At 40.7% G+C, this 22,781-nt stretch overlaps 1 protein-coding gene across 2 annotated transcripts in view; it reads right to left on the minus strand.

Moving 5' to 3' along the window:
- The window catches only part of KCNQ3 (potassium voltage-gated channel subfamily Q member 3), a gene marked incomplete at both ends in the record, with an annotated part of 201,366 nt that overhangs the window by 10,772 nt on the left and 167,813 nt on the right, over positions 1-22,781 (minus strand). Inside the window, 9 exons of one of the 2 annotated variants that reach the window (XM_082480057.1) lie at positions 6,743-6,799; positions 10,522-10,548; positions 11,753-11,847; positions 13,217-13,312; positions 14,088-14,198; positions 15,571-15,726; positions 17,707-17,879; positions 19,082-19,208; positions 20,972-21,062. In XM_082480057.1, coding sequence (XP_082336183.1) covers positions 6,743-6,799; positions 10,522-10,548; positions 11,753-11,847; positions 13,217-13,312; positions 14,088-14,198; positions 15,571-15,726; positions 17,707-17,879; positions 19,082-19,208; positions 20,972-21,062 — 933 coding nt within the window. The remainder of the gene's footprint in view (positions 1-6,742; positions 6,800-10,521; positions 10,549-11,752; positions 11,848-13,216; positions 13,313-14,087; positions 14,199-15,570; positions 15,727-17,706; positions 17,880-19,081; positions 19,209-20,971; positions 21,063-22,781) is intronic. The other variant, XM_082480058.1, reaches the window with a different exon arrangement.

The raw sequence follows: 22,781 nt of genomic DNA on the forward strand, positions 1-22,781 counted from the left end.
AGCTAGAATCACATCTACTTGCCATCTTACTAGCATCCCTTCTGACCAGTAACCCTTCTGACAGCCTCATGACTGTAACGGCTTTAAAGGCCACGGCCTTAAAGGCCACTGAAAAGACCAACACAAAAGGAATTCTGTTAGTGACTGTATCATCTTAAATATGCTCTGAACACTTCATAGGTGAAAGGTGGTATAAGTATTTGATTTGTTTGTTCAATTTGCTGCTTAAATATTTGTCAGTTGCACATTTGTTAAGAAAACGTGGGGCTAAGCCATGGGAAGAAAGCCTGCCTTTTCACCCATCCCTGGACGTTGCAGTATGGGAGAGCTCTGAGGAGAGGCGAACTGTGCACACACGGTCAAGAGGCACTTCGGTGCAGGAGAGAAGGGCAGACAGGTTAAGCTGGGGGACAGAAGAAGCAACTGCAGCTATCAGCTCTCTGAGAGCCACAGATGGGAGCAGAGGAGAAGGACAAACAGCAGCGGTGACCAGAAGAAAGACATTTCATAGGTATGCAAAGAGATACCTGTGCAGCACGCTCAGCTGAAACCACTAAACTTGCCGGCAGGAGAGGCAAGCATGGGGAGGTTCCACCATACAAGGACATAGTGGACAAAGATTCAGACTTGTGTGCAGCCCTTGCAAGGGAAGGGTCTCACTCACAGAACTACTTATTCTCTATTTAAGGAGTTATCTTGCTCAGATGGAATGTTTTGGGTTTTTTTTGTGAGTTCTAGCATCTCTGGTGTAATTGGTGCACCTCTTTGAAAGAAGGTTCTACTTCCAACGTAGAGCTCTCTCTGTGGCAGTATCCCTCCGCAATGGAAGTTCTTAGGACATTCCTCTTAAAATGATCAGGTGAGAAGGATTTAAAGACACATTGCAGCTTTCATAGGAGTGCTGACTCTTGTAGGAATACTACAGTTTACAGCATACAAAATTCCTACATGATGTGAGCATAGAATATCTCAGCTGTTGCAGGTTTTTGTGTGTGGTTTTTGGTTTATTTTTTTAATATTAATTACTGGTGCTCTCAACTCTGCTCTCTGTTTCTGATTAATATATCTCTGACCCAGACAAAATGAAATGTGGGCTTCCCTGCCACAAAAGATGGGAGCACTAAACCTTTGTATAGGATGTGTTTTCAGGCTTCATGAATTTTTTTGTTGACAACATGACAATACTTGTGAATGCAATTTCTGCAGCCTCGTAAATTCAGATACTGGCCCTGTCATTGCTTGTATAAAGTGTACATGTGTGTGCAAGCATGGAAAGGGCAACTAGAAGGACTTGTGTGAGTATGGAGACACACAGCTAGTCCTGCTGTATCACCATCACCAGGACTGATGTCAATGAAGTGAGAAGATAAAAGCATGGAATTGAGTGAAGAATTTGAACAGTCTAAGTGAATGGTATTAATATTACCCAGACTTTGCCCTAATGTAATTTCCTGAGGAATTCATGGCATGGGCGAAAGACAAACAAAGCGCAGAAAAATGTGCAGCGCAAAAATCAGGGATTAACTCCTTCTTTGTAGAAAAATATGAGGTGTTACTTGTTAACATATGTGGCAAATTAGTCATCACAGAATGTGTAGGACAGTCTCATGTCCGGCCTTAAGCACTTGTTTAAAAAGTGGTTTCCATAGTGCTTGCTTTTGGGTTAGAATCTTGATCCAATTGATCCACCAACGTGCTCTAAAGTTTAAACCAACGGTGAGTGCAGGGTCCCAAGTGGTTTGTGTTCTACTAAGGGAGAATCCTGTGACCTCTTTTCTGTGTCACTGTCACTTCTCTATTCTTTCAGAGACCATGTCCGAGAGCAGTACTGCTTTACAGGACAGATGTCTTAATTCCGTGGCATTTCTGTGAAATTTTAATTCTTCAAGCATTCAGCTACCATATATAGGAAAAATATATACAGCAGAAGATAACAGGTAATGAGCAAGTTTTGAAAGGGCATGAAAAATAAAGATGAGGAAGTAAAAATCAACTGAATGGGTTGTACGTGTTTTTTGGGGGTGTAGAGTAGGGAAAAAGAAGTTCTCATGTCTCAATAATAACAAGACCAAAGTTTGAAGGAAGAAGGGTGGTCAAGAAGAGTCTGGAATCATGGCACATCACTGAAGATGATTTTAATGTAAAGAAATGCACCAAAAATCTAGCTGAGTGGTTAGAGGGAGTGTGCTTGTGAGGTCTTCAATGTGAAAAAAAACCAGACAGAGCAATTAAGCACGCTTGGCATCGAGGTGATCTTTGCAGACCAAAAGAAACTGTGAAATAAGCTACAAAAAGGAAGAAACTGAAGCAGTTTTAGGATGAGTAGATCTATTCAGTGATAATAAAATGAAGACATTTTTCCCTAGGTCTGAAAAAATTGTATGTACAACAGGCTTGTTGTGGAGATCAGCTTTTCCTGTTGGGGGGATTAATAGCTCACCAATGACAGATGAATCTGAAATGAACAGGGAGACTATAGTCCACCTATTCTTCAGGATTTCAAGACTGATCATCTTGCTTCAAGACTTCGCAGGATGAGAAGGAAGCTCTTAGAAGAATGAACTCTAGCAGTGAAACTCAGATGATTTCAGATGATGAGGTGATTTCCTCAAAGGCAAGAAGTGGTCACATACCACACACTGGCTTCGAGCAATATATTAAATGTCACAAGATTTGGTTTAGTAACACTAGAGAGAAGTTCTCAAGAGAAGAAAATGTTTAAGGCAGAGAACCTGAAAGACAAAGAAGCAGAAACATAGGTGAGACAGGACTCCTATTGTTTATAAATAGCAGTTTAATGCTATATTAGAAAAATAAAGTTGTCACTACAAATGGCCTCTGACTCTCTCTCCAGAAACCTGCTTGGTCCTTCAAATTACATATCCAGATGTCTCAAAATCTGCTCCTTAAAACTCCTGTAACAACTGCTTTTCTTACCTTGCATTGCAAGGAACTATAGGGATCAGATCAGCAGGAAAAGAATCAATGGATGATGGAAAGTATCCAAAACACTAATTTTGCAGATATTTTTTTAATGTAGGACAGAAATATAGGCAATGCATACAGAAATCTCTGCCATGGAGCTATACAATAATAGGAGTGATCAAGATTTGATATCCTCCTCAGAACAAAACAGATCAAAATATTCCTCTGCATTCAGTACAAAAGGCTACTTATTTCCAGTGATGTTTTCAACTGCACATGCACGTACACTCATTTGTGGGGTGTTTTTTTTTTTTTTTTTTTTGTGGAGTGGGGGTTTAAGGTAGATAATGTAAACCAAAAACATACTTCATTTCTCCTTCTAGGGCGTTTCTTAACTTTCCCCATTGATAAGTGTCAGTTTAGGAACAAACTGTTGTCCCAACTCTGTTGCTTGAGCATCTAAGGTTTAGGAGCTTGATCTCATCTGATATGTCTTAAGCTGCTTAAAAAGTTAAATGTCCCGTCTAAGACTATTCTTCATACCCCTTTCTATAATCAGTGGGAAGTTAGCAACCTACAGAGTGCAGTTCAGCTCCGTGTCACTTTGGAATGACTTTACAGCTGGGGGAACTTGTCTCTTGTTATTATCTATAGAAAAATCTAGATGAGAAGTCATTTAAAAAGCAGCCTCTCTCTAAGAAGAGAGAGTCTAAGCAGACTCTAGTCTAAGCTAAAGTTACCTGAGCTGAAGCTTTCCTCATTAATTGAATCCTGATTATTAACCCTTAAAGTAACATTCAGATTCATAACAATATGCAGTGTAATAAATATAGACAATTGTGTTCATATCCAGGCAGCCAGAGCAGTAGAATCATCAGAAAATAATTCATCAGCTTCACATGACAAAAATACAACAGCATGTTGTATACAAAAAAAAACCAAAAACAAAACAAAAACCAAGCTTCTTTCCAGATAATGACTAGCTGTCATCAGAGAAAAAAAAAAATTGACTTTATTCTCATTTCCAAGGGATGAAATCTGGGTCTGCTGGGGTTTTGTTTTCATTGTGCTTTTTAAAAAGACTTAGGAAACATTTGTTCTCATGACACAATCATCTCCTTCATTAAAACAGCATGCGCAGGACTCAATCTCAGAGTATGAAGCATGCGCAGATCACATCATTCTTCATGAGAGTGGCTAGGACAGTGGTTCCCACCCAGAGGTTCATGTACTGCTGCTTGTCTTTCAGACTCCTCCTACTGATATTAGCTACTCTTCCTCCCCTTGGGACAGTGCTCCCACTTCATTTGGCTTCCTTGCATGCAATAAAATGTGATTCCTGACTTACAGCACAATTCCAGAAACTGGGGGTACTCAAATGCATCCCAAACAGAGTAGTTTCTCTGACTAGCTTGGATATGTTGCCATTGCTTGTCTTGCATGCTGTTGCATCCTCTCCCTTGTGGTGGGATAAAAAATTTCCCAAAAGCTTTGTGTTTGAAGTTGAGTCCCAGCATGAGAACTCTTTAATTCTCTGGTAGATAAAAGGCACCATAAAAGGAGGAAGGCAGAAGCAATGCAGACAGTTTGGCTCGAAAGCTTCCTCACTAAAGAACAATTCAGCTCTCAGATTCTTGCTCCCTGAGAGCATTGGAAATTATTTTGGAACATCTGAGAGATGAATTTGGTGGCTGGATGTACAAGAGATGGCTGACTTTGCAGCAGATGTTTTTTATCCTTGCTCAGAATAAAGAGTGGGAACCACTGAACTAGAAATATTTTGCAGAAACAGTCATGCAAGGAAATAATGCAGTTACATCCCATCATGCAAGCCAGATACTCTCCTCTCTGTGCTTTGCCTAGTATTGGAGTTTCATAAACAGATGGTACATGTATGAGAAGAAAGATAATGAGTTAATGCTAGCAGTGAATCAATCACACCCCTCTTCCATGTATTTACCACTTTCACCTAACAAGGAGTAATAATAATTGGGATTTTTTTTTCATATTTTTGCAGTTTAGGTAATCGTTAGATTTAGTTGGTCTCAAGTAACTGGTAGCAAAAGGCAGTCATGTTTACTCCAATAGTTTACTACATTATCAGCTGTACTTCAGGATCAAACATTCTGAATGAGATTTCTAGAAGTATTGTCCTTTGAACTATTCCCAGTAGAAATTCACACGAAACTAATGTTGTGAGGACAGCCATGAATCCTGCACTGAATACATGCAACTGATCTCACAGAGTTCACGTGTTTTCTTAATATAAATCAAAGAGCATTCCACACTTCTGAGGTACTTCTGAACTTTTGTCAATCAGCTTTCCCTTTTAAGGAAATCAAGTAACATTCTTTTCTATGGAGAGGAACTCACAAAAATGTTCAATATCAAAATAATTGACTTTAACTTCTTGACAACTAATGTATTCATTTAAAAAGCCAGTTTACACCCTGAATCTTGAGGTCTAAATTTGCAAGTTTCTAATGTCTGAGGAGGAAAGAGGCCCTTTTAGCCAACCGACTTCCACACTCTTTGGTGATGTATATCCTCACTGGTATTTCATTGTAGGCATGACTCTAAATCCAAACTCACCTACCATCGAGATTATTTCCCCAGAAACATGAACACAAGTCCTAACTCAGGCTCAACTTTGATGCCCTTCAGAAAGGAAAAGAGCCTTTATGCACACTAAAGGCCTTTGCTCAACCCCTCTTCTCACCCACCCTTTCTAACGTGATTGGAAATGGGTAAAAATAAGCAATGATGTCACACAAATCCATGGGGAGAATAATCCAAGTTCAATTCTTTGTGAATACAGGATGGATATTTTTCACCAACAGATGCAGCCAGCAATGTAGGTAGAAACCATATGGATGTTGACCCACTCTTTACTTTGTAGTGAACATATCTCCGTGTATCAACTACTAGAAAGCCAACCAAACTGCAAAATCCATGTCTATTGACTATTTTGCATGGGCCAATCATCCAATGAAACAATGGAGTGCTTCACTAGCAGGTCTCCAAAAATTGAAGGACTTAGGCTAGGAAAGCTGAGTTGTGTATTGATGATTTCATGTTTGCGGAACGAAGTGGAAATGAGAACAATGAGCTAAAGTTGAATGATAGCAAGATGTTTGCATGGGACAGAATAAAATGCTTGACAATTTAGTCAAAATATTAGTATTTCCAATGATGTGTCTTTCACATTCCTGAAATGCTACAAATTATTTTTATGTTTTTTTTTTTTTTTTCAGGAAGATAAAGTTCTTGCCCCACATCTTAGGTCACAGTTCAGCAAGGTATTTAAGCATGTCACTAACTTTATTCAGATGATCAAAAGCATCCACTTGTTTTCCATTTGCTGAACCAGAACCTGCAAATACACATGCAGAGAAGTTGTTCCACTGAACTCGAATGCAAAGTGACTTGCATGAATCTGTGTTGGCAAAGTTGGGACTGCATAAGGAATGGTATTTAGCTCTTCCAGTATATTTTTCTTACAGTAAATTTCGAAATGATTTGCAGAGTATATTAGTATCATTCCCATTCTATGAAAACAGAGAAAAGCACTTGTTTTTAAGTAGATCACTGGCAGAGCCAGGATTAGATCCCATGTTTTCTGAACAGCAGAACAATGAACTATCTGCAAGGTCATGCAATTTCCTTTTTATGCTTAAATAACTTTTCAGTTTTATCTCCCCTTACTTTTTATGGTGGTTAGGTGAACTACTTTAGTAAAAACAGAAAGGGCAGGCAGAGAATGGCATGCAAGAAATATGAAAAGAGTAAGGCTCAATTGTTACTTGAATGTATATACCTAAGTTTTCTTGTGAGGCTTGATCCAAAGAATGACTCCCTACTAAACATGACATTACTGTAAAGTGAAGAAAAGTTATTAAGATGAGACGTTAATGATTACCCATGAAAAGCTCTATGAAAAAGAATGGGAACAGCCTTTCATTTGTAGTTAATGTAGTGTGCAGATCAGAGTGGCTTTTACCCCTTCCTGTTTTGGGCAGATGCATTAAGAAGAAATGCTGACAGTGAAATTTTCCACCTTGCAAATAATGATTTTATTTTCATTATGCTCTTACTATGGCAATACAAAAAACGAATGACATTATATGCATTCTTTCATACTCACATAATAGGAAAGACTAGTACCAATTCGGCCACTTAAAAAAATCAAACCAACTTTCCAAAGGCAGAGAAATATTATTTGTCTTGTAGAGATAAGGGAACAGGGATAAATTACTTTTCTGCAATCATGTAATAATAAATCTAGGAATGAACGTGCTGTGACGTCCAGTTCTACAGTTGGACAATGCTGATTAGGAGCAAGACCTCAGAAGAAAGTTCAAAATCCTTCACTGAAGTGCCTGCATGTACAAGTGATTCAAAATTCTTACTCTAGAACAGCTGCTAACAACAGTGCTGAGAAACAGGGCCCACAATTCCTTCTTCAAACATAGACAGAAAAAGTTGGTTCAAAATAAGCAATACGTCCATCAGTCAAAGGTCCATCCTAAAGGCTGGGAAATGTAGGTCAAACACCTACACTCAGTGTGTTTGCTGAACGATTTGTTGCACTCCAGCAGAAATGAGCTTTAACATATCTTTCTTATAAACCTTCCTTCTTGGGAGCTAAACAGATGAAAAGGCTTTGCAATACGTGCAGAAGAGCAATTGCTATCTGAGATTTCATGTGCTGGTAGTTTAAGGCATTGATTAAGGAAGAAAAAGCTAGTGGCATCTCTGGTATAAAGTCAGTAAACTCCCCACCAGGAAGCAATGAATACCACAGCCCCAGAACCTTCTGGTTTGGGGGACTACACAGGGCATGCGGGGAAAATGCTATTCTTAACAGAGCAGCATGATATGTACCTCTTCCCTTCACTCTTACAGGACTCAGCCTACTATCTAGCTCAAGGGTAGTCCAATGTTCTCTTCATCATATCTCACATCTTCAGAGTTTTAGTTTAAAGGGAGCTTCAATAATGCCTTGGGCTGCTGCCAAACTTTAATTGGCTTTCTGCTATTACAAGTCCTTCCCTGCAGCCTTGCATTGGGATCCAGCTTCTGAAATGGACTTTTCCACTCTGTTGTCTACGCTGTGTTTTCCCCAAATGGTCTAATAACAAGGAGCTGCATCTAGCTGTGACATTGTTGTGATGCCAGCTCCTGCTTCCAAGGAGAGATCCTAGAAGGATCTACAACTCTACAACCATGGAGTTCCTAAAGACCTTTTGCACCACAGAATAGAAACCCTGCCACTTAAAGCACTATGCATCCTCAAATTTTCACACAGACAGGCCTCTTTTGCAGTTTATTAACTAGTTAAATTTTCTGACTCTTCTACGAAAGCTTTGGGCCAATTCTTCTCTCTCCTTTATCAGCCACTGTTCAGGCGATGTAGTTTAGCACTAGAGCTTTCCCATTAAGTACTTAACTGATGCAAGAACCTGGAGACTGAGTGCACTTATGGGCTCTTCTCTCCACTAGAACCACACTCCCTTATTGCTCATTTATTTCAATACAGCCTTAAATGTAAACAGCAGTGGAACACGAGTAATACTTTCTATACTAAATCACTGTAGGAGGAAGATGATTTTTTTTTTTTTAATTATCTGGTCTGTAAATAAGAGTTTTATGAGAAATGGGAGGTGGGATTGTCAAAACCACCAGATTTTATGGCTCAGTCCCATGTCTACTGAAGTTAGTGGATGCTCCCACAAGTACAATCATTTTTCTGTTTACCTGGAGGGCTTCCAATCCCTCTTATTGAATGCTTATTTCCATAAACACATTCATGCTAACAGGAAGGCTCTGCTGCAGGTTTACTGATGATTTTGCTGAAGGTTATTACACATGTAACAACATAAAAACAAGATATATCCAGATAGAATGAGAGGTCTTGGGATTAAAATTTTAAAAATCTTGAGCTGGGAGTCATACTTTTCAGTTTTTAATCCAGTGCGTCAACATAAAATGATTTCTTCTACTGGCCTGAAAGATACAGTAACTTAGAAGCTACTCCACAAACTGTTGTGTCACTGCAGGTGCAGGAGCTTCTCTAGGGGAGCTGTAACCAACAGCAAACTGCAGCAATTATTCACTTGCCTTATTTTAATCTGCTGCTGCATCTTAGTCAGAACACATTTTGGCTCAAGGTATGGAGTTACATACTCAAAAGGATTTCAGCTCCTAGGCTTTCTCCTACATACTACAGGCCAAAATTCAGCTGTTGACAACCCTGGAGTTGGCTAAAATCTCCAGACATCTACATTAGTGCAACTGAGGTTGTTCATGACTCTTTAGCCTGGGCAGTAACGTGGATGTGTAGTACTTCAGGTTCACAAGGGTTCGCAAACTGGGTAAATCCCATCCAGGCAGTCTTTGAAGAGGAGCAAGTGAGCTCATGATGATGGTGGCAGGAGGAAGAAGTCATCTTTTCCCAATAATTCAGCACTACAGCACTTGCCTGTATCATAAGAAAACTTGGGATAGGTTTTTCTTTTCTGGTAAAGGAGGCTTGAACCCCAAAAATTCATATGAGAGCAGGAAGTGTGAATTTGGGTTTTTTATGAGTTTCCTTTATTGAAGCTGTCATGTGTTGCATGAAATATTTAAGAACCCAGGGACTGGAACCCAGGCCTGACCTCTGACTAACAGTTTTCAATTTTTGCTACACTTCTTGCTCTTTTTCTCTGCATTGTAAATGGAGATGCAAATGGAAATAGCTTCAACATGAGTCTTTGGAACTATTCCTCCTTTAATCGTTAATGCCTTTCTTTGTGGGTGATCCACTGACAGCAGTTTAGCATTAGGTATTTCACATTTTTGACCTAAGAGGTTGAATTATTTTATGCGCTTTTGAATTTGCAACTTAGCTGGAAGAGGTTATGAATATATCATTTCCATTTGAGACCTCACAGGTTGACTGACAAGGACTGCTCTGCTGTAGTCTTCAGTGACTGACCAGTATTAGGATCGACGACTGCTTCTTTCTCTTTGCTTGTAAATTCCCCAAAGTGGCTGGGAGCTTTCCCATCCATTTCAGCAGGGGTGGGACAAGGCCTCAAACCTAATGTAGCTTTTTTAGTACTGCTAGAGAGATTGACTATCCTGCTGATCCATCTTAGCCATCCATCTCGGTAATTATCATCATGAAATCTTTGCACATGATGAATCGCCACAGACTTGATCCCTTACACCGCAACATTGCTCTGTGCAGGACTGTTGAGCAATAGCATGAAACAGAACTTTAAATTCACCCCAGAACAACCTGGATGCTAAACTCTGACTTTATGGCATGGATCAGGAGAAATCTTGATTATGATTAATCGTAACGAACAATAAAGCTGTTTAAAGACAATCAACAAGCAACACTGCATTTGTACGATTAGTATTTTAGCTGTGTTAAATTGGGAAAAAAAGCAAGCCATTAGGAAATGGATTGGTTAATCATTTTTAATGACTATCTGTGGTGTTAGTAGCATGTTTTGGTTAACAGCTCATGAATCCACAAAGATCCATTTAACCTGCACCCTCCAATAACTGTATTAAAACAGAGCTATAGTAATGGCAGCTACGTACCTGGCAGTACCATCCAATTGCTCTTTCCTTTTATAGCAGAGAGGAAGCATTACAAGAAAGCAAGGAGACAAGAGTTACATAATAAATTCAGCAGATTTTTTCAAACAGGAATTTCTAATATATTGCTAATGGTTTATACCTCTTTTGTTCTGTGACCATCACTGACAGCAGAATAAAAGCGACATTTTCAAACAGCCATAAACCAAAGAAAGTGATAGAGGTTCCTGAAACCAATCTGTGCTGCTTAGACTGGCAATCTAGTCTTTGGTGAGAAGCGAAGTCCCTTGCCCTCTCTCCCAGGGCCTTATTTGCAAAACACCTATTAAATTTCAGGTCACATTTGAATCACAGAAGAGCCTACATACAATGAACAAGCTTGAAGTCATGGTAATGAGTCTAGACTCCAGGCAAGCCTGAGAATTATTCTCTGAACAAAACCTGAGGTCAAGAAATCCTCTAGAAATGATTCTGTAGTGGATAATGTGGGGATAGATAGAGAGTGAGAAGGGATAAAGAAAAGGAAAGAAATGTACTGAGCCTTAATTAAACACTTGTCATGGTTTTTCTTAGAGATTTCTTTTTTGACCTAAGTGAAACCAATCATAAAGTAATATATTGTTAATAAACCAAAGAAACAGTTGATATTTGTAATTTGCCCTTTGTCAAGGCAGGAGCCTGAAATGTTTCTTCAAGTCAGTTTTGCGCAACAGCTGGAGCTGCAGTATTAGTGCAGTGAGAGCAACTAACATGTGGAGACCTCTGTTTGAGCTGAGCAGTAGTTTAAGGGCACTTTTTGTCAGAATGAGGCATAACAGCAAATCCAGAATGAATGTTTAAAGCATAAACTTGGATAAGTAATGTCCATTATTAGCAGCTATATTAGTCAGTAGCTAAAAGTCTAGGCTTTCATAGGGCCAACATTTTAAAATGTTAAGAACTCGAGGTGAGGAAGGTGCCTGCTTGACAGGCACAACAGGTTGCCCAGAGAGGTTGTTGAGGCCCCATCCCTGGAGGTGTTCAAGGCCAGGCTGGACGTGGCCTTGGGCAACCTGGTCTATTGGGAGTTGTCCCTGTCTATGGCAGGGGGGTTGGAACTCAATGATCTTCAAGGTCCTTTCCAACCTAAACCATTCTATGACTCTATGATTCTAGATGATATATAAAGTGTACGTTTCCTGTCCTGAATTTACTTCACATAAAATGATGATGGAGAGGTGGACAATGCACTTACCTGAAAAATGGAAATGATACAATGGATTCATAAAACCTCCAGGTAGCAACTAGATCAATCCTGTTGGGGTTAGTAGCATAGTATCTCCAGGCAGCCTGAATTACAAGGGAGAGGAAATAGTGTTAGGTAAAGCTATTTCACAGCCTGAGAGCAGCCACATTGTTTCAAAGAACATAATGATGCATGTGAGTCACTGTTGGGAAATTAATTACTAATCAGCCATACCAAATGAGTGTCACTATATGGCAAAATTATTGACCCTGGATTATCATCTGGGAGGGCTGATATAGGGGACAGGACATGGAGAGAACCACCAACATCAAGAAGACATTATATTTGACTAAACTGATTTTATTCTACTCTCTGGTATATCTAAAAGAGCATCAAGCATTGCTGGACTGCTCCAATATTTCTGGAATTGCTTAAGATAGTTTACTATGTAATGTACCGTCAGAGGAAATTTTGCTGAGCCATTTTCTATTTCGGCATTTAGTTCCAATCAAAATTCTCTAAGCATGTACCTAAAAAAACTGTAGCTAAATTAGTTACCTGCTAAATAGAGATGCTTTAATTTAAAAGGTGAATTCAATTCACAACTCATCTCTGCAGTACCTTCTGTTTGCTAAGGAGTGTTTTTAATGAGAACAACATCATATGCCACTCAGCCTGTTTCTCCTGAGGACTGGTTTGATCCTGAGCAGTCCTGAGCACCAACGCTTCCGTCTGATATCACAGAAACTTTCTCTGTCCCGCTATGGAAATGCTGCCATTTACTTCACTGCCATCCGGGTGTGCTCCACACCTAATAAGAGTAACTCCTGTAAAATTTGTCAGCCCCTAGACTAGTAATTTTAAGTTTAATGTTCTGAATTCATAACTAAAGCCATAACTGAACCCCGAGTGAGCTAAGGAGTCTCTTCCCATTGAATCCTTTGATCATCCAGTGACATAACAGAAGATCCAGGATTTGTTTCAGTTTTTACAAACCACACATACTATTTATATTTACCTCGTTTGCCTTGATTGAAAAAGTCACTTCTATTGCTGTTTTCACATCAATAACAACATAACTTCATTTGAACATAAAAGCTTTCTTTTAAGGGAACTGACAAAACCTGGATTTTGGAAAGAATATGTTTTCGACAGCTTGTTTTCTTTGATTTTGTGGCACTGATGCAGAAGTTGGTTGGTTTCCAGAAGCTAGCAGATGAGACCCTTTCTTCTAAAGACACTGTTCTTCCGAAAGATATTCTGGGAATTGAAAGATTCCTCAAAAACTGTAAGGACCTCTGGATTATCTAGCTTGATGTGAAAAAAAAAATGACACCTTTACAAACACAGCTTCTCACCTCCTGAAATGGGAGATGAGAATTTGGGCAGGGGGGAAGTGGTGGCCATTGCTAACATGATGCAGCAGTCTTCATACACAACACTTTTTCAAGGAGGGGATAAGTGGCTGCAAACCTGAATGAGTTCAGCTGCTGGCTTTCTTCGTTTCTCAAAATGTTTTTGACGATGTTGCTCCTGAACCTTCAGTGCCAGACCTGAGCCCAAAATACCCTGAAAGCAAAGAGTGATGCAAGATTGTAGACATTTCTTACTGAGAAAAAATGGATTAGTGATGAGAAGAAACAGGTCTGTGGGTGGAGGTGGAGATGGCTACATGGAACCTCTGTTTGGTACAGCATGCCTTTCCGGCTGCTCTGCTTATGAGACACAAGGTTGTCATGACCCTCTCAAAGACCACAGGCCACACCAAATCATTTTAAGTCCTCAACAGGATTCTTCAATGTCTACTGCCTTTCCAAGATGGAGGTGTCCAGGTGGTGTATTACTTTCCACTCAGGGTACGGTGAAAGTGAGCTTGTGTGATTTGGGTGTGTGGGACCTCTCATCCTCCATGAAATTCTTTCCAAGTCTCAATCTAAATATCCTAACATCTGGACTTGGGATGGTTTCTGTTGCTATTTGATCCATCTCACCTAGATCTTATCTCATTCTTACCTGAGGACTTTGCAGAGAAGGCAAATATTTGGCCTATGTAACATAAGAGAACAAATATACTTTCAAAAGCAATTTAGAGATAATTTCTTAAGCAGCCAGAGTAGGATTCACACATGCCTGGAGGAGTATCAGGGTGACATATTATTCCCAATAAGCTCTATGCAAAGTTGGGAAGAAAGGAGTTTGATTTACTGATACAGACCAGCTCAAGTGTCCAAATCACTTCTTAAAAAGGGATTTTGATTCCACTGGCAGTTTTGATCAGTTTACCTTCTTTGTGCAAGTGCACAGCGCTGGGCTGTGCCTAACAGAGGAGGGAGAAAGTACTTACTGCAGGAAGAGCAAAGAAAGACACTCCAATGAGAGAGAACGTAGCTGCAATCAGCCGTCCCTCCCATGTTTTGGGGGTTTTGTCGCCATACCCAATCGTAGCAAGGGTGATCTGTGGGCAGAATGATCAGGACTTTCCATAAGAAAACCAAAGCCAACAGCTCTGCTTTAAATGTCATCATAACACCTGCATAACTCACTTAGCTCCACAGGTGTTCATGCACAGCTTCTAAAAATAGGATCTTGGCAATGGGCCAACCAATTTTTTTTAATGACATCATAGTCCAGAGGCATTGCACCAGGGAGAATGGGTTTAGTCTTAAAGCAGCTGCCTCTCTAGGATGCATTTGCTGAAAGGGAACACCATGTGACACCGTATGCAGAATGAGTCTCCTACCCACTGTCAGTGCAGTTAGGAATGGGACTTGCCAGTTTACAGCTTGCAAAGCTTTACCTCTCCCTGAAGTCTCAGTCTTTGTAAAACAAAGATGACTCTGAAAACTTACTCCTTTCCTGCACAATTGCTAATTTCCAGCTGTGTACCTTTTCTCACCAGTGAGACTCTACCTAAATGTCCTGGATATGTAAGGATATGAAAATAGTCAGGTGTTCTATGCAACACTTGGAACCCCTTGATTAATAATGATGGGAAGGGATCTTGCCATTTATGAATGAACTGCAGTAAATAAAAAAATATGCTGCTGAATTTTAGTCACAGCATGATATAGACTCCCCTAACTATTGGTAGCAAAGCAACGTGAATTCTGTCTACCAGGTGGAAGGAATATTTTGTGATCAAATGAGCAGTGGTGCTAACCAATACTCCTCTCTTCATCAGAAGAGAAAAGAACAGATGTATCAAAGGTCCCTCTTGCTCAGTATCCTACCACCACTGGCATCCCCTTACTGATTCTTGAGGAATGCATCTAAGACACAAAAGAAGTGTTGAGTTATTCTTTCCAGAGACATTTCGGACTTGTTAAATTTCATCTCATTAATCATTGCCCAATGCTCCAATCTATCTAGATCCCCCTGCAAGGCCTCTTGTACCTCAAAGGAGTCAACAGCACCTCCCAGTTTGGTCAGCTCTGGTTTTGCCATTTTCTGGAGGCCGTAGCTCTCACAGGCAGGATACTGCTGCCATGAGAGCTAGATCTCCCACAAGCATAGGCTCTGCCAGTGCAGTTATACCCAAAGAGACACTCCTCTAAAAGAGAGGTTTCCCAGAAGCCAGGAGAACAGACTGATTTCTGAAAGGGTTTGAAGCACCTAAGAGCCTTTGACTGAAAACAGGGGTATCAACAGGGATATAAGTTCTGTTAAATGGTTGTAGGGGCATCCCTACTTTGGTAATGTTATACCGGTAACATGCTCTTCGCCCAAATTTAGCAGCACTTATACTGTAATTCTTAACACCAATACTTTATCTCTTCTTGGATACGAAATTTTTAAGAAGGGAATAAGGCATTTTTGGAGTCACTTACCAGTCCCCACCACAGTGCATCTGCGTAGGTTTCAAACTCTTCCTTCATCTCCACCCCATTAGCATCCTTTTCAGGAACATCTTTTTCAACCAGATAAACAAGAAATGAGGATAGGATGAGTGTCAGGAACCCGATGTACCAAGCAGTGATGAGTTCCTGCAAAAGAAACAGATGGACAATGGAGGGCCTGAAAACAGTCTCAGTACCCCCAGTGTCAGAGTAAACGTCAGGAGAAGAAAGAAGCACTGACAATAACAGCAGAGCTGTCACTGCTGGCTTGGTCACAGTCCATGATCATCCCACCTCAGCACTTATTGGCAAATAATGCAGAGATTTACAAGAATTAGCCCTTACATGGCATCTTCCTTGGGAATAGCCTGGAGCAATCTGTTGTTGTAGTTCTGCTTAAAGTTGGGTTAAGGACTTAGCTAAACCCATGACACAGGGTGCTGCAGGATTCTGTCCCTGACCTTGACTCTTCCCACTCCTGCTGCCCCTCAGCTTGGTCAGTTTTGGCAGGCAAATCAACAGCTCTGCCCTCTTCCTACCTCCATAGAGCCAAGGCTGCAGGATGCGGTTTCTTCTCTTTAGGCATATCAAAGCAGGTTCTGATGTATGATTTCACCATGGATTGATGCAATATGACCAGACCTTGAAAATTGTGTGAAAACAAACCTGAGCTTCCTTGTTTTAGAGTGAGTGACTACAGTGGAGTGTGTGGCTAAGCCTACTGAGGTGGGAGATGCAGCAACCCAAGTTGAAATTCCAGCAATGTCTGGAACAAAGCAGAAACTTTTTTTCTGAAGGTCTTCACAAGTGGGTAAAAAAATCAACGTTCCTTTTGTTTTCTGAGAACTGCATTTTCAAAAAAAAAAAAAAAAGAAAGAAAGAAAAAAAAGGTTGTAGCTGAGAATTTCAAAATTGAGTCTCAACATAAGTCGACTTTCTTGGCTGATTTCTGGTGTGCAACCACAGAAGGAAATTTGTTGGGTAGCCTTGTTATCAAAACTGTTTCTTTAGTGTCTCCAGTGAAGCAAAGTTCTTGCAACCCCTTCTTATCTCCTGCAGCCAGCTGAGGTCCAAACAGTGGTGGTTGAGAATCAAACAAGGAGCATTTGAATGAAATCCCACACAATGAAGCCTTAAACAAATTTGAAACAATATCTTTGTCACATAGACTTCTTCAATGATCTCAGTTTCCCAAGAAACATTTTTGACATAAGTGTTGATGTGTCACCTGCCTTGTAGCAAGTTTATATGGGGAAGAAACAGAAGTTGGTATGAAATGAAGCAGGGTGGGTATCCCTATCAGCCACTACAAAGAAGCAAAGTCTAATTATGCTGTGCCAGCTGGCATTTTAATTTTCAAGAAGCCCTAAAATGTCAGGAATGTCATTCATGGATAAGAAAAAGCAGTATGTAGCATAGAGTATACATAATTTTTCTACACCCTGTGCAGATGAGAAATCTCATCTAGAGGATTTTTATGCAGATAGTTTTTAACTTGTAATAATGTTTGGTGAAAATGCAAGAACACAACGTATCTGTCTGGTGTGAGACAGGATGTGTCTGACTATAGCTTCAAGTTAGACTGAGCAAAGATGATTTTAGAAATTTTGTCTGTCTGGGTTCACACTGTGTGCATCTTTGTATTGCCTGGCCCATGCTTCCAAAGAGAAATTACACCAGTAGCTCCCTCTGAAACCACATTTCTGCTAACCAGCCTCTTTCCATCCCTCTGGAGTCCCGCTCCATCTGTTGATCAGGCAAGTCTGAGAAGCCACTACAAACATGTTCCAAATACAGAGGCATTTCTGTCAAAGATTTCAACATACTTCACCATTAAAGGGATGTCCCTGCTCTCATTCAGTGTAAAGGCAAAATTCCTTTTGTAATGCGTGTGAGAATGAACACTCTTTGTTGTCACTTCCCAGCACCACTATTGAGTAGAGAAGGGTAAAACAAGGGGTAGAAATGGTTCAGAGAATGGAGGACGGAATAAAGCTGAAATGACAAAACTATTGCTTGAACTACTAGACATAATCCCAAGGCATTGCTGTACCTGTGCATCCTCTCTCTTTCACTTCAACATCTCCCCCCCAAACCCCATCTGAGCCCTGCAAGCTCCTCACTTACTTTGCTATGTGCACAAATGGCTGATCCCAAAAGTTTCCATGTACCGCCCCGCCTGTCCATTCGGAGCATCCGTAGGATCTGAAGGAAGCGAAGGCTTCTGAGAGATGTGGCCAGAACATTGCCCTGGTTCCCAACAGCAACCACTGGCACTGAAGCGATCAGCACAAAGATATCTGCAAGGCAAAAAGAACAAAGCCTGCCAACAAAAGTGGCCCTATCACCTGTTTCTTAATCCATCTGGTTATGTTGCAAATTTCCCTAGGAAAATTTTAAAGTTGCCTGAAAATCATAGAATCATAGAATTGCTGAGGTTGGAAGGGACCTTTAAGATCATCAAGTCCAACCATTAACTAACCTCCCCTGACAAAACCACTTCTGAACCATGTCCCTAAGTACCACGTCTACCCTTTTTTTAAACACCTCCAGGGATGGCGAATCCACCACCTCCCTGGGCAGCCTATTCCAATGTTTAATAACCCTTTCAGTGAAAAGATGTTTCCTAATGTCCAATCTAAACCTAAAATGCCCTCTCTTGCCAATTTAACAGATATCTCCACCTGCCACACAGTCAGTGTCATGCACAGAACCCACCAGAAAGCCTCATAATCCCTCATAAGAGGGAAGAGGGCAGCATGTATTCATATAACTGCAGCACCACGGCTCCCCAGAGTGCTATGTTCTGTACAAATAACGGACAAAAAGCTAGTGCTTGGCCCGAAAAGCATCAAAATAAATGAGAGTCCTGGAAACAGTGAATGAATGTGGATGTTCATGACAGGTGTTCAGGGCAGAGCGAGCTTCTAAATGTTGGCTGGTTGATTTGTGGACATAATGAGGAGTTTTAGGAGGGGATTCAAACATGAATAAGGAGTATTTTTATCATAGTTGTATGGCAGTGCCTTCCAAGCCTGACAGACAACATGGGTGAAATCACAAAGATACTTGTTTACAAATACAGACCAACAGTACAAAGGTAAAACACAACATTTGAATATGAAAGAGGGTGGGGGAAGATGGCACAGTGTTGGGATCTGAAGTGGTTTGAAACTGAAGGCAGACAGAGTATATTTTGGGATGATCTTAAGAAAAATGCAGTGGGACACAGGACAAGAAAAATGTGATTGAAGAGTAGAAGGGTCCTTTTTTTTTTTCTCACTGACCAGCCACCCGAGTGTCTTGAATGAATTGTTATTGCCAGGTACTTCAAATAACTACTCTAAGCATGACAGAGCTCCTAGCACAAAGGGCAGATCTGATTTCAGTGCTCTTTGCATTGCTATTTGCCCGTTCTTGGACATCCCCCTTAAACTGGCTTAGAAGGTCTCCTGGTTTGAGGACATAATGGGTAAAACAGTAGTAGAGAGCATGTACTTACCCAGCATGCACAAAGGCTTCCTGGCAAATTTGAGTCTTCCCCTCCATCCTTTGTAGCGACAACAACACCCAGCAGCCCAGATTCTTAAGGCAAACTCTGCTCCAAAGATGAAAATGGCAAAAGTTTCCTGTATCAAAGACATAAACTGTTGTTAGATTTGTAACAAGTTTTGCAGTAATTCTGGATACATAGAGATAGCTGAAGGAAAGAGATGAGGTGCAAGTGTTGGGGTACGTGTGTGAGAGAGAGAGAGAAGAAAAAAGTGGGGAGGAGAATCTTGGTTGATGGGAGAGGCAAGGCAAAGTAGGACATAACTTTACAGCCTAAGTACTCCGCAGAAAGGATGTGCCTCTGCTGTAGGGCAAATGTGGAGTGCTGACCCTGCCTTGATGGAAGGGCAATTACTTCACAAAAAGACCTCCTATTTCACACAAAATGAGAAGACATATGTGAGTGGTGACTGCAAAGTCCCCAGTGCACTGTGTACCCACACCCCAGGTTACCCACCAGCAGCTCATTCATGCAGCCGTATCTATAGAGACAGGGACAGGATACAGTATATTCATATGCTTATAAATTTAAGGCGATGATAAAGGCATATATAAGACAAATTTAAGGCATATATTATTCCCTTAAATTTCTGGTGCATGGAAGAATGGGATTTTCCACCTTGCTCAAGATGTTTTCTAAGCATGGGGAGAGAATAAGGAGGAAAGAGCTTCTCTGAGGTGCTCAGTGGAGATGGGCCAAGGGCAGCATGGGACACGCAGTTACTTTTCCTCTCTGTGAATAGATGATGAGGAGGAAAGTTTTTTTTTTTTCCTGACACTCATACCCACATCTGCTGGGCACTTCGGAAACTGCTGAGCGCCACATAAAAACAAGCACAGGAGAAGGAAAAATTACTTCAGGCTTTTTCAAATGTGAAAAGATGAGTCTAAGCAGGGTAACAGGGACCAAGCAAGTTTCACATTCCCTAGGGAATAAGGGTGTTTCCATACAGGCGCTTTTTGAGAAGGAACATGCAAGGGGAATTCACCTTTAATTCTTTTTGGCATTTAGTTCTTTCTTGGATCTCTGTGGGGTACACGGGGAAATGGAAATTGAGATCCTGGAACTAGTCTTGCTGTGCAGTTTCCCTAGGGATGCTTTTCTACAAGGCCAGCTTAAGTGAGACATTGCGCTCTCTATTTCATGATAGCTGTGGGAGCAGATGAAGTTCTTTGTTAGGGTAATTTTCATAAAATGATGAATACATCATGTTTATAATTACTGAGGGTTTTTTTCCTATTTTTTTTCTTCTTCTGCCAAATGAGAGGCCTACAGAAATACAGTCTTGAGCATGAACTCCAGCATTTATAAAACAAGCATGCTGGAAAGACAGAGAAAGGAATATATTTGCAGCAAACATATTTTCTCTCACAGACAGTCATTGGAGGCACTGCTCACAACAATTTCACTTATGCTGTTATTGGGAACAAAAAGACCTCCTGTTTCACCTCCTGAGTCCAATTCTGATGATCTACCTTGAAAGAAATACTGGGATTGGTAGAAGCCCCCAAAAATTAGTTTTCTAATATGCTCAGGTCTGACATGGTAAATAGGAGAAGTATTGATACTTTGATGGGAGAACCATTATGCAAATGGTGAAAAGCCATCATTTAAAAGTCTCAGGATAGTATTTTTCCTCTCGTTACTTCACTTTTACTCAGTCAGTGTTGACAATGGACCAGGAACTCTCCAATAGTATGTAAGTGTATGGTCACTGCTCCAGGACCTACAGAAGAATCTTATTGCAGGCAAAGCTTGGAGTAAGTTTCCATCACTGCTGATGGGGCTGATTTCAATTCAAGGACATTACCAGGGTGATGCAGCAGCCAGTCTACTTACCAGCAAGAGGAGCCAGTCTCCCGAAACAGTTTCATACTCCTTGAAAGTCGTCAGGACAGCTAAGATCAAACACCCCAAGACAATCAGAAATCTGGAATGAAATAAAAGGAAAACCCACAGCATTGTTAGTCCTCTCTGTATTTGCATTGGAGATATTACCTATAAAAACCTGAGTGGAGACCTTCAGGGATGGCCACTTCCCATTAGTGAGCAGTGAGGTGGGCTCTCACAAAGATCAAGGATTCTCAACCTGAACAGGGAGGAGCTGGCAGTCAAGAAATCATGGCAAGATCCTAAATCAGAATGGTTCTGGGACAGATGTGCATTAATTAACTTGATCGCATTCTTCAGGAAGGAAATGGATAATCCTTTATTTTGGGAAGGGATTGTATGGTATGGCAGAGGACTGTAATGCTCAGGAGGTCTATTCCAAGCTGATGTGCTGTATTCTTCACAAAATGGCACTGCAGTTACAGTGGAATAAATCTACTTGGCACATCCTGATACCTGAGAAACAGTAAATGCTTCAATACAACGCAGCACCAGGACAAACCCTCCCTTGAAAACTGCACTGCATTTCTTTTTCTCTTTCCACTTTTTCACTTATTTCTATGCAGATGGAAAGATAAAAAGGTTTGAAAGAGACACAATAGAGAGGGTAAAGTTCTGCTTTCCAGTAAACACAGTGCATGATAAATCACTGCCCCTCTGCTATTGTCTGTCTGTGAGGCTCCAGAACACAGAGATTTGACAGAAAATTTAACTCCCACTGCTGGTAAATCCAATTCAGTCCAATCTAAAGTCATGTTGATCTGCTTTGTAAAACTATTCCCAGGTTCAAGCTATTCAAAATCTTTTATAAATAAAGAGGTAAGAAAAACCAAGGGAGTCTCATAAGTGATTGCTGTGAAGCAGACTGGGGGAAGCTCATATTCTAGTACTTCGTGTACCCGGATCATAGGCATTTTAATGTGCTCCCAAAACCTGATCTGCAGGAACAGAGGGGCAGGTGGCCATGGAAATATTTCAGAGCTTAGTGAATAAATTGGAAGGACGTCTCCATAAAAGCTCTGGATCCCCTGCTTTCATAGTTAGGGTACATCAAAGAAATGATAGGCATTAGGTACTGAAATCATCCAGGGAAAAAAGCTTGTTAAGACTCAAACTGTGTTTAGTGTGTACTACCTGTTTTGAATTTCAATCTGATACCTGAAGTGTGATTTCATTTCTTGCTGAATAAAACTCCACTTTGTTTCACTGGGTGAAATGAGCAGAGTCCACAGCCTGCAGTGTGGTGCTGTGAGCAAGGACCATGGGGAAGGGGGCTCAGGTCAGAGACATGTGTCCTCTCAGCTGTCTTGGGATTTTTTTTCCTTCATGTATGGGGAAACCTAGGGCTAAGGGAGCACATTCTGTGGATTTGCAACGTTTTTGCAGCTGGAGTAAAGGGAGAGAGGTGAGCTCCAGATAGCTCCTGATGCCTTTTGGGGGGGAATTTCCCTCAAACAGCATCAACTAGCACCCTCCATGCAAAGAACAGGCAACAGTGAAACACTTCACAGAAAATCCTTAAGGATTACTTTGCTGTGGCTTTCCTAACATTAGCTATTCACACTGAAGTTTCCTATGACAGGAAAATTTTAGATCAGTCATTTTGAGCAAGGTTAGAAAAGAAACAAATGTGTTTGCTCATGCTAAATAATTCTGGATTTCTTTGACAAGTTTCACCTTCTCTCACTCACCAGCCATACTCTAGAGCGAGGGTTATGTGGTTGGTAGGAAATAGCCTTTGGGTCCAGAATGTGTCTTT

This window comes from Vanellus vanellus (genome assembly GCF_965231255.1).
Source record: "Vanellus vanellus genome assembly, chromosome: 2".
In the NCBI taxonomy this organism is placed as follows: domain Eukaryota; kingdom Metazoa; phylum Chordata; class Aves; order Charadriiformes; family Charadriidae; genus Vanellus; species Vanellus vanellus.